General features: G+C 37.8%; 2 protein-coding genes across 4 annotated transcripts in view; one reads left to right on the top strand and one right to left on the bottom strand.

Annotated features, from left to right (window-relative positions):
- ABL1 (ABL proto-oncogene 1, non-receptor tyrosine kinase) overlaps positions 1–16,384 on the top strand; it is a 131,145-nt gene that overhangs the window by 46,832 nt on the left and 67,929 nt on the right. The window lies entirely within an intron of this gene.
- LOC137770751 (S-adenosylmethionine decarboxylase proenzyme-like) lies at positions 12,746–13,747 on the bottom strand. Its single transcript, XM_068553626.1, has 2 exons — positions 13,639–13,747; positions 12,746–13,284 (listed from the first exon to the last, which is right to left on the bottom strand). Exons 1-2 carry the CDS (start codon positions 13,745–13,747, stop codon positions 12,746–12,748), a joined length of 648 nt encoding a protein of 215 aa, XP_068409727.1.

Genomic DNA, 16,384 nt, shown 5'->3' with positions numbered 1-16,384 from the left:
GGGGCTCTCTCTAGTCTCCTTCTCTGCTCTCAACCTTTATCATGAGCATCTGGTAGAGGTCCCATGGAAAAGAGCTTGCAAGTCCGTTCAGACAGCTGTGATGTCTGGAACTCCCAGGGATTCGATATGTTATACTAAGCCACACTGGACTTTATAAGAATTTATTAAAATTTAAGCTGTTTTCCTCTTACCTAATTTTATGGCAGACACCTGTTCCTCCTGTGCTCTGTGAAAAGTCACACAGTTTGTATGTCTTGTCTCTCTTTGGAGGGACTTGTCACTCTTTAGAATTCTGTTCACTTGGTTACCTTGTGACCTTAGCTCTCTGATTAGCTCAAGAAATGTTACGATTTTATAGATTATCTAGGCTTTTCTTATTAGGTTGGGACGGATGTTCTCTTACGGCTTTCTATGTCATAAGCAGGAGCAGAACTCTATATTATTTCTTCACCTGTTCCTCAGCAGAAATATTTGGTAAAATGGAGTTTTAGATTCCTCACAGATCAGTACAGTTTGCTAATGCAAACACTGTATGTTTGTTTATTCTGTTTTCCACATCTACCATTGGCTCAAGTTTTTTTACTTTGTTTTTTACTTTGTATTTTGAAATTGTTTCAAAATTTACTAGGAGAGATTCCCACGTGCTCTTTACTTAGAGTCATCAACTTTTAGCATTTTGCCACATTACATTTGCTTTATCATTCTCCCCCCTCCTGTCTCTCTTTCTGTATGTGTATGTGGATAGAAAATTCATTTTTCTGAGTCAGTTGAGATTAGGTTGTAACATTTTGTCCCTTATGCTTCAAATATATTTCTTTAGACCAAGGATATTCTCTTACTTAACTACCGTATAATTACCAATTTTAGGAAATTTAACCCTGATAACAATATTTTCGTTTAATCTACCGTCCATATTCCAGTTTTCTCACATAATGCCTTTTATAGCATCCCCCCACCCCCACCCCCAAGTGTAGGATCCAGCCCAGGATCATGGACTGCATTGTCATGTTCTTTAATCTCCTGTAATCTGGAACAGTTCCTTAGTATTTCTGTCTTGCATAACATTGATATTTTTAAAGAGTATAGGCCAGTTATTTTATAGAATGTTTTTCAATTTTGGTCTGATGTTTCCTTACTATTAGATTCAGGTTACACATTCCTGGTTAGAATACTACAGGAGTAATGTTATGTCTTTCTCATGGTATCACATCCAGGTGCACACAGTGTCCTTCTGCCTGTCATTAGTGACATTAATTTTGATTATCTAGTCAACAGTGTGGTTTGGTTCCTCCATTGGATAATTAGTTGCTAGTTTTCCTCTTGCAACTAAAAAGCAATCTGTGGGGAAGACATTCCCTGACCATGTAAATAATCTGCTCCTCACAAAACTTTAACCCCAGAAATTGATGATACCCTGGGTATACAGATTCAAATGACCCAGAACTCTGGTGGGGTGAGGGAGGAGAGTAGTGTGCCTGTGACAAGCTTGGGCTCTCTTAGGGTAGAGAAAGGGGTCGCTGATCCAAGACTATTTCTTGTAAAGCCAAGGCTTCAGAGAGGTTACACTCTCAGAGAAAAGGTGGACTAGGAGAGGAGTACTTTACACAGTATCAAGCAGCAAAGAAAATTTTCCATTTCACTTTTGGCTTTGGGTGGAGGACAAAGTAAAAAAAAAAAAAAAAAAAAAAGTCACATAAGAACTTGTGGCTACTGACCAGCTCTCACATGGGTTTGGAAATTGATTTTATACTATTTGTGTGACACTGCCCCCCCATACTTGCAAGTTGGAAATCTTGATTTAAAGTGGACCTAGGTTTTTAGTGTCCCTGGGCACATGACAGAAGCAAATTGAAGTCTTCTCTGGACTCAAAGAATTCCCATTGATCATTCCAACTAATACGAACACACCAAAAAAGGAGAAAGGCAGACACACAGACCCAAAGAAAGAGGATATCATGAGCAAGAGTCAATAGAAATCATAGTAAACTCAGACATCTGAAGATTTCAGACATTGGAAATATTGGATATTGAATATAAAATAAATTCACTTAGTAATTTTTGGAAACAAAAGAAGGAATCGAAAATATGAGTGAAGAAAAAGATATCATCAAGAACAGCCAGGCAAATGTATTTTAAAAACCAAATATAATGTCAAGAAGTGAAAAGTGTAATCTTTGAAATAAAAAATTCAAGGAGGGGTTGAATATCAGAATAGATACAGCTGAAGAGAGAATTAATGAACTGGAAGATAACTCTGAAGACGTAACACAGCTTGCAGTTTAGAGAGATAAAGAGATAGAAAATATGATTGGTTAACAGACAGGGTATATAGTGAGAAGATCCAACTTATGTTTAATTGGAGATCCAAGAACATAAGAGGATGCTGTGGGGAATGGCAAAGAGGAAATATTGAAAGAGATAACTGGTGAGAATTTTTATAATTGATAAACATCAGGCCATCCCTTGTCATTTGTGGAAGCTAGGGCATCAGTATAAATGGAGGCCCACAAACTATATGTCTAAATATTTAAAAGTTACAAGTGTAACACACTACTAAATAAAATATATTCTATACTCCTGCCTTGGTGAATATACCATAGTAACCTAGAAATTTAGAGTGTTTGAACTTCACAGAGCTTCGCACTGGCATGTAGCAGCACAGACTGAGCCAGACCCTGACCTATGGCCTGACCCTCTTCTCTTTCTTCCCCCAGCTTTTTTGTGCACTGTGAGGGGCCTCATGCACACATGTATAGATGTTTCAGCCTGCCTATATAATCTCTGTTCACATTTCTCACAAACATGCCACTAGAGGACACCTCTGGCATGTTTAATCTGCCCACACTGCTGGTGCATTCCACTTTCAGAATAGACCTGGGAAGAGATCCATGTAAGCCCTGAATGTGGGCTTGGAGCTGATTAGGTAGGGAATTCCAGGGTCCTGGATACCTAGAATATGGTAGTTAGGTTCTGGGTGGGCACATCCCCTGAGCCTTCAGACCCCTTGCCTTGTGGGGAGAGCTGGAGTCTGTTAAATTGTGGAATTGAGGACAGGGTCCTCTCTTGTCCTAAGTTCTAAGTGTGGTAGAGAGATAAAAGTTCTCAGGTTCAGGAAGCCCATCAAAGTCCAACACAGTCAAAAAGGAAGGAAAAGAAGGAAAGAAACCCATGTCTAAATATATAGTGAACCTATAGAATATCAAAGACAGAAAAGACTCTTAAAATAGCTAGAGAGAAAAGACAGATTACCTACAAAGGATTAGAGTGACGGCTGGCTTTTCTACAGCAAGAGTAGAGGCCCTGAAAAGGTAGAATAATATTTTCAAACTAGGCAGAGAAAATAACTATTAACCTAGAATTGTATAGCCATAAAACAGCCTTTCAAGAATGAGAATGAAATGAAGACATTTTCAGATAAATAAAAACAAAAAGAATTTACCACTGAGAACTCATCACAAAAGGACATTCTCAAGGATATATTTCAAGAAGGGAAATGACTCCAAGAAAGAAGGTTTAGAATTTAAGAAGTTAAAGTTAATCCACCCAGAGATGTGGATTAACTTGCCTAAAGATCCCAGTTGGTTTAGAACCGAGCCAGGACTTAAACCCCCAAATCATCTTTCTTCCATCCAGACAGAATGAAAGTAAGAAATAAAGTTGAAAGCAGAATAGCATTTTCATCTAGGAAGTTGACCTAGGGTGCCTTGGGGTTCACTTCTGAGGTAAGCCCTACGTTTGTGCGAGGACACACCATCACTTAGGTTGAGTCTTGACAGCCTCTGGGAATTCGATCTGAGCTTCCCATTGCTAATGTGTCATTTTTCCTTTCTCCTGACACTGAGTTGGTTGCTCAAACTGAGAACTTTACATTCTGCCCTTCAAGAGGCCACATGGTAGCCTGAGGCCGCAAGTAACCGAAAGCCTCTCCAGGGAGGTGACCACTTTCATGTCACTGCTTGTCTCTTGATTTTCTTCTTTTTCCTTTCCGGTTTCCATCAGCTACCTCCTGCACCGACTGGTCCTTCAAGAATTTCTTCATCCTCCCAGCCCTCCGCTTGTACCCTTTCTCTATAATAAACCAGTAACCATGTCAAATAAGATTTCTGATGTGGGGTCCTGGGCAGCACAAAGAGTGGAAGTATTGAATGGGGGAGGGTATAAGATGTGTGGAAAATGTTGAATAGGATATTTTAAGAGAAAAGCGACTATACTTGAAGAAAACTTTAAAAAGGATATTTTAAGAGATATTTCAAATAATACTGTACTGTCTATTTACGTAGTTGTGCTTGAATTTTTAACTGGTGGTAGTCATAATAATCAGGATTTCCTGTAATTGGAATGTTCTTAAACCTTTCAGAACATTGTTGATATTATCCTCTCCGTGCAGTTTAGAAGTTTCAGACTATTTCTTCTAAGAAATACAAGCTGGTCCATACAAGCTGTGTTGTGAATTGCACATTTTGACTTGAGTTTTAGTACTGAGCTTTGCCTGCTTTTTAAAGAGTCAGGTAAACACAGCTAATGAGTGCAGTTTCAAACCTGAGCTACTATTATCCTGCAGGTGACATTGGATCATGGTACATCGCTATCTTGTTGAGTTTGGTGCTTCAAACAGCAAAGTTTGTGACTGCCCTTAGGTCATATATATTTTCTTACCTGCAAGCTTACATCCATAAAGTTAGCAGAATATATCATAGTCAAGTTCATAAACTAGCTGATTTATTTTGTTCGTTTACTGAGCTTGGGAAGAATCTTTTTTTAAAGGCCAAGTTAAGATACCTTAGAACATAAAAATATGTGTGTCTCCTGGCCCATTCTATCTTTTGAAGGCCAGATTTCATCAAAACAAATGAATCACTGTTTTTTCTTCCTTCATCATCCCCTAATTGGTTTCCAAAATAAAATGATTAATGGCTGCGTTTCTCAACTGCATTGTTTTGATTACAGTCCTACCACCAGTACTGATGATACACTGGGAAACACTTTCAAAATGGGTGATGTTCTTGACTGGGTCACATGACTTCCCGAAGGGTTCCCCTGATGTGTTGCCACCAGGAAGTCTTCAGAGGGGCAAGCCCTTTCATATGCTTTTGTTATAAGTTAAGGAAAATGATTTTAAATAATGAAACCTTGGTTATGATTCAGGCTCCATTTTTCTTCAGATCTGTTCTAGTTTTCAGACTGGAAAAAAGTATGCATTTTAGAATTCCCTAGAGCATATTTTTAATTCCTGGAGTGTTTTTTGTATTTTTTTTTTTTTTACATCATCAGTTTGTGTGAAAGCGTCATCAGTTGACCCACTGGCAGAATATGATTATTCCCGACTGTAGGCACCTCTCTCCTGGTACCCTCAAAAGAGCGACTCTCTTCACATTTCTTGAGCACTTTGTCCGATGTGTGATAAGGAAGCATAAAGCTAGTTGGACCAGCTAGAAGACCCAAGGGTTTCTTGTGAGCATCCCTTGTACTACAATTGGGCCTTTTGTTCATTGGTGAACTGCTCCTTGCCATGCTGTCTTATAGCTCGTTGGCCATTGAGTATTTCATTTATAGCAACAGGAAGGAATAATTACCCAGATATTATGAAGTGGGTGGTTTTAGAATTCCACTTCAGATGGCATCGACCCTTAATGCAGCTGGTTTCACTTAATACATTTTGTTTAAACAAACCCTGTTCCTGGAAGTGGTTTCGGAATAGTCTGTTCCTGTAGCTGTTCCTTTGCTCTTATTTTTAAAAATGTTTTCCCAACGCTATCCTAAGTGCATGAGCCTGACAGATACAAAAGTTTTGCTTAAAGTTATTGCACTTATGAATAGAGTTGTGTCCAGATATGATATATTGATTATCGTATTCATAGCTTAAAGATTTAATTGGGTACCTTTATTTTGCATAACTGGCCACATTTTTTTGTTTGTTTGTTTAGGTATATTTCTCTTTAAGGGACTCTGATGTCTAGAAATCACCACTGACTAAATAGATAAATTAGAGAATAAGTGTTTTTCACTTTATAAACATGAAAAATTCTTAACAAAAAGCCATGGCTAGGCTGATTAAGCAATCAGTACATTTTCAAGTGGGCTATAAATTTCTGGTTTAGGTAGGATACCACAATATTAAAATTAAATTTTAAAAAAGACTGAATAGAAATAAAAAGTAAGATACTGGTTGTCTCTACTCTGACTTTTCTAAAACAAGTTTGTATTACTTTATCAAAAGAATTTTAATGAGAGAATCTTTTAAGAACAGGAATTTAGAAAACATATGCAAGTCATTAAGAACTTTTTATATAAACTTTCATTTTGTTGTATTCTCTCATAGGATTTATTCTTGTCTTTGGAGAACTTATTTCGAATTATAATTATACTTTAATTAATGTGATACTTTGTTCACTGCCCCTCCCCTCCTGGACTGTAAGCTCCCTTAGGACAGGACCATATCTTGTGCTTTTATTAAATCTCAGTACATATTCTGTTACCTGGCACATAGTAGATGTTTAGTAGAAACTTATTGAGTGAATGAATGAATCAGTGAAATGCTTTTCACATTTCTATACTACTAGAGTGCAGTATAGTGATAATGATAGCAAACTTACATTACTCTTAACTATGTCAGACCCTGTTCTGAGTGCTTTATGTACTCCCTAAGTATTGGGTGGTCACTGCATACAAAGCATTCAACAATGTGATGGCTAACATTTAAATCTTGCTGCCAAGACCTTTATTATTTGTGTTTGACAGTTATTCCAGGCATTTTCCATATAGGAATATTCTGGTAATAAAAGAACACAGGATGTTCTTCCGCTCCCAGGACTAGTGCGTTTGTGATTCCAGGTGCAAATCTCTGTTGCCAGGACCCGTGGACCTGTTCTCAAAGCTCAAACACTACATCAAGAGATTAGACCAGGTACCTTTTCCTTTTTTCCCTCTCTTTTTCTCTCCTTTTCCCCCACTTTGGTGTTCATCTCTTCAGCAGGTCAGAATTGATACAGCTTCCAGAAGCTTCCAGTAAACAAATGATTACCTTTTAATTCTTATTCTGATGAATACTTTTTGGTTGTAATTGTTTTTATTACAAAGGTAGTATTTACTCATTATTTTAAAGTAAGTAAATGTCTCTTTCTCTTGATCACCCACCTTAGGAGTAACCCCTGTTGTTTGTTGAATATTCATCAGACCTTTTTCTCCTGGCTTCTTGAATGTTTAAGAAGGTTGCATTTTGAAAACACTGTATCCTACACCATATGTAAAAGTGGATGTTCTGCTTCTCAGAGTACAATTCAATTTACTTTGTAGATGTTATTAATGAAAGGCAGAGAAGACACTGGGCCCAATATTAAGTGTGGAACTTACAAAACGTTTATTAATGATTGTTACTAAGTTATTGCTCCCAATGGAACCTGTAACATATTCCTGTTAAATTAATCTCAAATTGCTAAGTATATTATTCCAGTAATCAGAAAATGTAGATAAGTAACAAGGAGCAGGAGACTTGTGCCCAAGTGAAAAATAAATGTGGATTTACAACATATAAGAATCTTTTGGCAAATCAAGAATGATCACCAGTAGCAAACAGCTTTACTGCTCATCTGTCTGCTTGGATTTAGTACACTGGTTTAGTACAATATTTGGTAGAACATTACTGACCAGAAAACATGGATGTCACATCTCTAGAAAGAAAAACTATAGTAGTTCAATTCCCAGTGTGTACCTTAGTTGTTTTTTGTTGTTGTTTTTATTTTTACTTTTCAAGTAAAAATAAGAATCTCTAAAAAAAAGAAAAGAATAATCACCAAGCTCTTTCTCACTACTTGGGAATAGTGAAAATACAGAGGAGACATGCTATGAGATTGATTGGTATTTCCCAGCGTGCTTTTTCTGTTTCTTTTCTTTTTTTTTTTAAATTTATTTATTTATTTATGGCTGCACTGGGTCTTCGTTTCTGCGCGAGGGCCTTCTCCAGTTGCGGCAAGCGGGGGCCACTCTTCATCGTGGTGCGCGGGCCTCTCACCATCGCGGCCTCTCCTGTTGCGGAGCACAGGCTCCAGACGCGCAGGCTCAGTAGTTGTGGCTCACGGGCCCAGCCGCTCCGTGGCATGTGGGATCTTCCCAGACCAGGGCTTGAACCCGCGTCCCCTGCATCAGCAAGCAGACTCTCAACCACTGCGCCACCAGGGAAGCCCTTTTTCTATTTCTTGAAAATTGTACAGTACTTTGCCACGGTTTGTTGAAGTGAGAAACCTGTGCCTTCAGTATTTCCTACCAACCCTTTCTTGACTTTGTTCTCCGCTTCTCCCTATAGTAACAATGAATTCTTTAAGGATAGCAGGGGGATTGAAGAAGCAAGGTGGTTAAACAAAAATTGCCTTTACACATACTAGCCCATTCTGTGATGTACCATGAGTTCAGAGCAACCTCAAAGGCCCCTCTTCCAGCCCCATGCTTCACCCTTAACAGTAATGTGAATGAAGCCAGGAGAGTCATAAAACTGTGGGTTTAAGGTGCCATAAGGAAAGGAGGCTTCACTAACGCCAACGTTTGGAGCTGTGTTTGTCCTCCCAGAGGTGTTCGTACTGGTAAGCAATGCTCGGTGGTGAGGGTAAGCTTTGCCTTTGTAAAGGGCATGACGGGTGATAGTGAAAGGGCCATGAGAAAGAATTACTGGGAGGGTTGCAGGTGCATTGGCTCAGGCAGATTGATTGTAGGAAGAGTACACAGGAAGGCTGAGGTTTGGGAGTTTATTCTTTTGAAAGTGATCCGTGTCTAATAACCCCTGGAAAATCTTCATTTACTTCCAAGGGGTACACATACCCCAGTCTGAGTCCTGATCTAGATTCTATCACGTATTAGCTGTGACCCTGGACCAATAACTTTACTCTTATGGCCTCAGTAAGAAAGTGGATCATAATGCCACCTCCCTAACGGGTTTGATGGGATTTCAATGGGATATTGCATATAGAGTGCTTGATACAGTAAGTAAAAAGTTATGTGTCAACCATTATTGACATCATGATGATAAAATCTGTAACATAATGGTTTTTATAAGTGAAATATAGTTGAAATTTGTTAACAGTCAACTCCTCACAGACCTTCAGGGAAGCCTGTCAAGGAAGGAAATCTTAGTGAAGTAATGGAGAACACTGAACACTACCTTGACAGAGTCTTAGGGGAGGATATGTATAGAATATTAGGACCTGGGTTGGGGGATTTTTTTTAAGTAATTAAAAAAAAAATTAAGGTATTCTTTACATGTAATAAAGTCCACCCATTTTATAAACTTTTTTTTTAAACTAAGTTTGGGTTTATTTATTTATTTATGGCTGTGTTGGGTCTTCGTTTCTGTGCGAGGGCTTTCTCCAGTTGCGGCAAGCGGGGGCCACTCTTCATCGCGGTGCGCGGGCCTCTCACTATCGCGGCCTCTCTTGTTGTGGAGCACAGGCTCCAGACGCGCAGGCTCAGTAATTGTGGCTCACGGGCCTAGTTGCTCCGCAGCATGTGGGATCTTCCCAGAGCAGGGCTCGAACCCGTGTCCCCTGCATTGGCAGGCAGATTCTCAACCACTGCGCCACCAGGGAAGCCCAGTCCACCCATTTTAAGTGTACGTTTTGATGAATTTTGGTGCGTAATCATGGAACCTCTGTCACAACTGAGATTATAAAACAGTTCTTTCATTATTACAATTTTTTCTGTGCCCCTTTCCAGTTAATGCCCTTCTCCAACCACTGGTTCCAGGCAACTACCCATCTGCCTTCTGTCTCTGTAATTTTGCCTTTTCAAGAAGTTCATGTAAGTGGAATAATACAAAAACCATAGACTTTTGTATTTGACTTCTTCCACATAGCATGATTTTTTGGTATTCATTCATGTTGTTGTGTATACTGTCTCTTTTCTTTTCCTTGATAAGTTTGTTTATCCATTTATCAGTGGATAACATATGAATTGCTTCCGTTGCTGGGGCTCTTGTGAATACTGCTGCTATCAACAGTCCTGTACTCGTCATTGTGTGGACATATGCTTTTATTTTTGCTGGAGAAATACCTAGGAATGGAATTTCTGGGTCATAGGACAAGTGTAAATATGGGCCTACAGATGGACTCTATTCTGATCCTGTTGATATGTGTCTGTTCTTCTACCAATGTCATACTATCCTGGTTACTGTAGCTGTATAATGTATCTTGAATTAAGGTGTCATCAGATTTTATTGTTCTTTTTCAAAATTGTTCAGCTATTCTAGGTCTTTGCCTGTCCTTATAAAGTTTAAAATTACCTTGTCAATTTCTTCAAAAAAGCCAGTTAAGATTTTGATTGAGATTGCATTGCCTATTATCCATTTGGAGGGGATTGCCATCTTAATATTGGCTTCATGAGGAATCAGTATTCTACAATCCATGAGTATGTCTCTCAGTGTATTTAGGTATTTTATAATTTCCCTTTCCAATGTCTTAATAATTTTCAGTGTACAGGGCTTGCACATCTTTCATTAAGTGCATAAAAAAGTATTGTTAAACGATACTGTAAATAGAATTGTTATTTAATCTTTCTAACATTTTTTTTTTCACTAGACAATGAATTAAGCAAACCTTCACTGAAGCTTAAATTGTGGTACAGAAATACATTTCAACGGATATAAGTCCAACACCATGAAGAAATTACGGCACCAAAATTTTCCCTCCTCTATCATACACACTAGGATTAATTTAGATTACTATTCAATCTAGTTTTCATTTTTCTAGGCTTTGTCCATACAAATTTGTGCAGTTTTTCAACATTAAATAGAAATCTTAAATCTATTGGGGTGGGGAGAATCAGACCTCAAGCCAATAAATGTTCATCAAATCTACTGGGACAGGGGCTTCCCTGGTGGCGCAGTGGCCCCCGCTTGACGCAACTAGAGAAAGCCCTCGCACAGAAACGAAGACCCAACACAGTCATAAATAAATAAATAAAAGAACGTGAATTTCTTTAAAAAAAAAAAAAATCTACTGGGACACTGTTCAAGAACAAAATCCACTTTGAGCATTGGTCCTCATAATAGCACCAAAACATTAGGTACTGTGCGCTAATTACAGAATCAGACTGATCCATTGATTGAAAGCTTTTTCAGTGAAGCTCTGAATCAACAACATGTTTAAAAGTCAAAAGTGTTCCAACCACTTGATTTCAAACCAAGTAGAATTTATGTTTAGAAACACTAAAAAAAAGTGTTTCATTTTTAAATACGGAAGGAATAAAAACATCACTGCATCATCCAGAAAGAATCAAAAATTGTTTGAGGACACGAAGAAATACAAAATTGAGTCAACTTTGCTCTTTTCTCAGCTGCTTAAATGTCCGTATTAGCAAATACAGCTAAAAGATGCCAACTCTTTTAAGCCTGTATTTCTAGTCATTTCCCATTGACCATTTTGGAATTTTGTATGTTATGTTTTATGGATAGCGTTCTGCTTCACTGTGTAGTATGTCCGAATAATCTGAACAGTTCTCATTCATCACTTGCTGTTACTCCATGGTGAAAGAAATACCAGTCAGAGGAACCGTCAGAACACTATCACATGCATCACGAAGTCACAGAACTTTTTAAGTCACAAGATGGCAAAGACATCGATTCTGCTTTGAACCAAAGTTTATGGCATTACCATTAATAGAAATTAGTGGAAATGGCTGCAAAAGTAAAAGTTAAGGTGAATCGTCTGAGCTGACTTGACTTGTTGAATCCAATACAACCTTTATCTTAAATCCCCTTGCCAACAAATTTAGTGATAATTCTTTTATACTACTACTTAGCAAGTTAATAAAGCCATGGTACTCACGAGAAGCTAATCTCATTTAATGGGGGGCACAGAATGGCATACGTTTTCCATACAGTTCTGCCAATATTCCCTAGTATCAATCTACACCTTCTTTGCTAATCAACACCAGCTTATTCCAAAAGAGCTCATGGTAACGAAAAATGCCAAACTCCCTTGACCTTAAAAGAAAATTAAGCCCAGGGTCCATCCCCCCGTTCCCCCTCTGGGGTATAAGGTTAGTGTAAACCCACAGTGTAACAGTGTATTGCTTTATGGAGTGGGTGTGGTTGGGAGGGAGACACCATGGTGAGGAACGTATCAATTAAAGTCACACAAGTATAGGAAGCAGTGAGATAGTAATACACAAAATGGATAACCACAGTCATTTTCTTAGAGGACTCGACTCGTGGAAGAAGAACTTTGATTGGTGCTGCAAAAACATTTGTATGAAGTAGAAATTGGTTTCTATAACATTAGTAGGGAGTATGTTCTAGTAAGTGGAGGTAACTGGATGCAAAATCCTGGTAGCAATTTAATAGAACAGTCCCAGATGGCTAGGCTGAGGCCAACGCCTAATGAGGACGAAAGCCTTGTCTGTGGGGAATTTTAGATGATACCTGGAGAAATATTACACTGTACATAAACCAAATTGAGTCGTTTTCACAAGTGTTGTAAAGTTTCATATAGTAAAAGGTTTTTTCTACATGCACTTCAATGTCACAGCAAGAGTGGCATAGGATACCTAAACAAAGAAGAGAGCATTCATGCAAGATATCTAACTCCTAGATATAATAATGCATACAATTCAAAATGATTACACTATCATTACATCTAGGGCTTTCTGCAACTACAAGGTGGTGGTTATGGAAAGCGTGGCCCTTGGTATCAGTATCTAAAAAGCACCCACCATCTTCTTCTATGTGTGTTCTCTTTTTGAGTTTTTTCTTCATTTTTCTTAATCAACTCTGCTGTTGTTGTTGCTTCTTAGCAAAACTGGTAAAAAAAACAAAATTGTAATCATTGAACATAGCGCTCTGGCAATCAAGACGTTTAAAACCTTCAATCTTCTGGGGCGAAGAAAGCACTGTGTGACATTTAGAACTCTGATTTACAAACAGGGTGGTCACAAATTTTCCTGGCTTGAAGGCTTCCACAACTTTCCTGATCAGGTCATCATAGGAGGTCGGACTTAAGTTTGTTTCAAAGCTAACATAAGAAAATTGTGGTTCTGGAATGATGTGAATAGTCCAATAAGTTCCATCCGATTTCATTCCATTCATTGAATAGCCACAAGGATTGAACAGTGTGGGATCAATGACAGAACCTGGTATCAAGTCACGAATTCCACTCTCACGAGGGACATCCTTTGCAGTAACACCATCTTTCATGAAGAACTGGTCCATAACTGCTGGGTCAAGCTCACTCATCAGAATTTCCAGGGTTTGATCTGGCTGATTGATTACCCGACTCCCTGGGAAATCCAAAGTATACAAGTACCAACAATCAGAATTCATGCCTCCCATACAATATGCTGCTCCATTTGGGAAAATTGCATTAAGAAACTCCGTTTCTTCCTGGAAATTCCGGTGTGGGTACCCTTGGTGAGAAGACTTCATGAAATTCTTACAAGAATAAAAGAAGCTTTGAGCCAAACCCACTGTAATCCCTAGCAAGTTTCAACAAGGGAACCAGTGCTTTCAGCAAGAGGGAGTACCACATGTCTTCAAAATGAAACGTCTCTTGGAGACAAACATGCTACTCTCGCTGAGTACGTAAGCTTCCTGCTTGTCAGTTTTTGTCACACTTATGATTGAACACTGCACATCCTTCAAAAGTATGTCCCACTCGGATCTTGGGATGGTGCGAAGATCCCCAGATCCTTGGTTTGCATCGCGTTGCTGCCTGGAGAACCAAACCTCCATCAGCTTCTCGGTCCCTTCGAAAAAATGTGCAACTTCCATCACCGTGAGACTAGCGAACAACCAACAACCACAGAAAATCAACTAAATTAAATCGCTTCTCCCGCCGCTGCCACCGCAGCTGCGGATTGTTCCAGCTGTGTTAACTAAACTTCAGGTTCCATTTTTGCTATAATTTTATATTAACTTTTTTTTAAAAAGGGTTAATAAAATTTTCCCGGCTTTTTGTGTGTGTGTGTGTGAGCGAAAGTTGAACGTGAGTCTGTTGGAAATAGAGGCAGATACAGCTCAGTCTCTTGTAGTCTGCTGTTTCCCCGTTAGAGAGAGTAGAGCGAGCGCTGACTAATGTCGCCAGCCATACTGTGGAAGCCTCAAACTTTTTATTGCTAATGTATAGAAGTAAGAATGACTTTTGTATACTGAACTTGTATCCTGCAATATGCTAAATTCACTTATTAGTTCTAGTACCCTTTTTGTGTGTTGCTTAGGGTTTTCTCCGAACACTCGGAGTTTTTTGTTGTTGTTTCTGTCTTTAGATCTTTTGTCTTTAGCTGAGCTGCTTTGAGTCTGTCCCACATATGAGTATGAGTAATTCAAGGGTCAGTGAGAGATGAGTGTACAGAATTTGGAGATCACGCCGTCTCTCTCCCTTCTAAGATTACTCTACACTCTTCGGCATTCGTAGTTTATTGGCTTCACTTTCCTGATTCACCAAGTCAGAAATGCTGTGAGTTTCTCTATGCATGTTCCTACCCCCTCTGTATATGACATGTCATAGTATCCAAAGACAAGAAATTGTTGATTACAGGAACTTAAAAAAAAAAAGGGAACTTTTTTTCAAAATGATTCGTCAGTAATGACAGAAAATTCAGATAGTTAACATGATATTTTGTTGATAAACAGGAAAGGAATCTCTTATCTGGCAGTGGAATAACTTGGTCACTTTACAGAAAGAAAACCCAAATTCTGATTTTACTTTTTGTCTATCACTCATTTAAAAATTTGCAATAAAGATTTATAAGTCCTTTTCTTAATGAATAAATAAATTTATTAACATTGAGCCAAGATTTCCAGTATTTTTAAACACAATTCAATATTTTCTTCAAATTCACTATCTGTAGGCATTATAAATCTAGACAAACAATTTATTTTCCTCAGACCCTTTACGTTTACCATTAATAGTTTATCCTCAAATTTGTCTTCTGGTTATCTTTTATCATTTATAAACCTTTGAATTAATTAATATACCTTCTTAGGTATGTGTTTATGAATAGATGACAAAAATTTTTTTTTAATTTTATTTTCTATTTATTTATTTATTTTTGGCTGCCTGGGGTCTTTGTTGCTGCACACAGGCTTTCTCTACTTGAGGCGAGCGGGGGCTACTCTTCATTGCCGTGCGCGGGCTTCTTATTGCGGTAGCTTCTCTTGTTGCGGAGCACGGGCTCTAAGCGCGTGGGCTTCAGTAGTTGTGGCACGTGGGCACAGTAGTTGTGGCTCCCGGGCTATAGAGCGCGGGCTAAGTAATTGTGGCGCACAGGCTTAGTTGCTCTGCGGCATGTGGGATCTTCCCAGACCGGGGCTTGAGCCCGTGTCCCCTGCATTGGCAGGCGGATTTCCAACCACTGAGCCACCAGAGAAGTCCCATAGATGATAAAATTAAACCTCTTAACTAGTTGTAAAATTGAACTGACTATATCACATTAAATAAAACAATGCATAGATTATATTTGTTTACTCTCTTAATAAACTAATAATTTTCTTAATGAAAAAAACAGACAAACCACATTTATCTTACACACATATTCCTATTTCTCTGTAACCATTTATATTAGCCAACTTTAAAGTTAAAGTTTCTAGACACAGGAGAACACTAGAAGACTGGAAACCAAGAACTGTCTAGCAAATTTTTCTATGAGCATACATTTTATGTCACTTTAACAAATTTTAAAGTGGCAAAATAAGCATGGATATATCATTTAGAGAAATTTACACATCCAGTTAATCAATCTATAGGTAATTTTTATATAAAAATAAGGAGGAAGGGTAATTTAAAACTATATGTGGTGCCCAATGTTTGGATCTTTTCCTTTAGTTAGAAATTATCCATATATCCAAAGATTATTAATTAACTCAATTTATCATTTGTTTAAGAGATCTTTAAGTGGACTAAACATCTGGAAATTAAAACTTAGACCAACACATCAAATCTTTATGATTTAAAGCATTATAAGAATTCATGAGATTGTCATTTTAAAAAGATATTTTATTATATAAGTTCTTTCAATTAAATTCAATTTTATTTTTTATAATTTTAAACAATTTGTGGAAACAATGATAACTTACTGGATCCATAGAACTAATAAAGTTAATTTAGAAGGTTTAAATCATGAGAAATTAACCCCAAATCTTACACTGATTTAATTATTGCATTATTTTTATATCATAATAAAATCAGGAGGCATAGAGTTATTTTTAAGCTAATTTTATCTCACTCTTGTATATAGTCCAAAGAATCATCTAATTATCAGGAATATTACATAAATATTTTAATATAAATAAACCTCCTATGGTCATATATCCAAAAAGATTTTTAAGACTCTTGGATATACTAAGCCTAGGTATAGGAAACAAAACTATTACCCAAACCCACATTTAAACTTTTGGGTTATAATTTCA

The sequence above is a fragment of the Eschrichtius robustus genome, chromosome 10 (assembly GCF_028021215.1).
Source record: "Eschrichtius robustus isolate mEscRob2 chromosome 10, mEscRob2.pri, whole genome shotgun sequence".
NCBI lineage: Eukaryota > Metazoa > Chordata > Mammalia > Artiodactyla > Eschrichtiidae > Eschrichtius > Eschrichtius robustus.
This window is presented reverse-complemented; position numbering and strand designations above follow the sequence as displayed.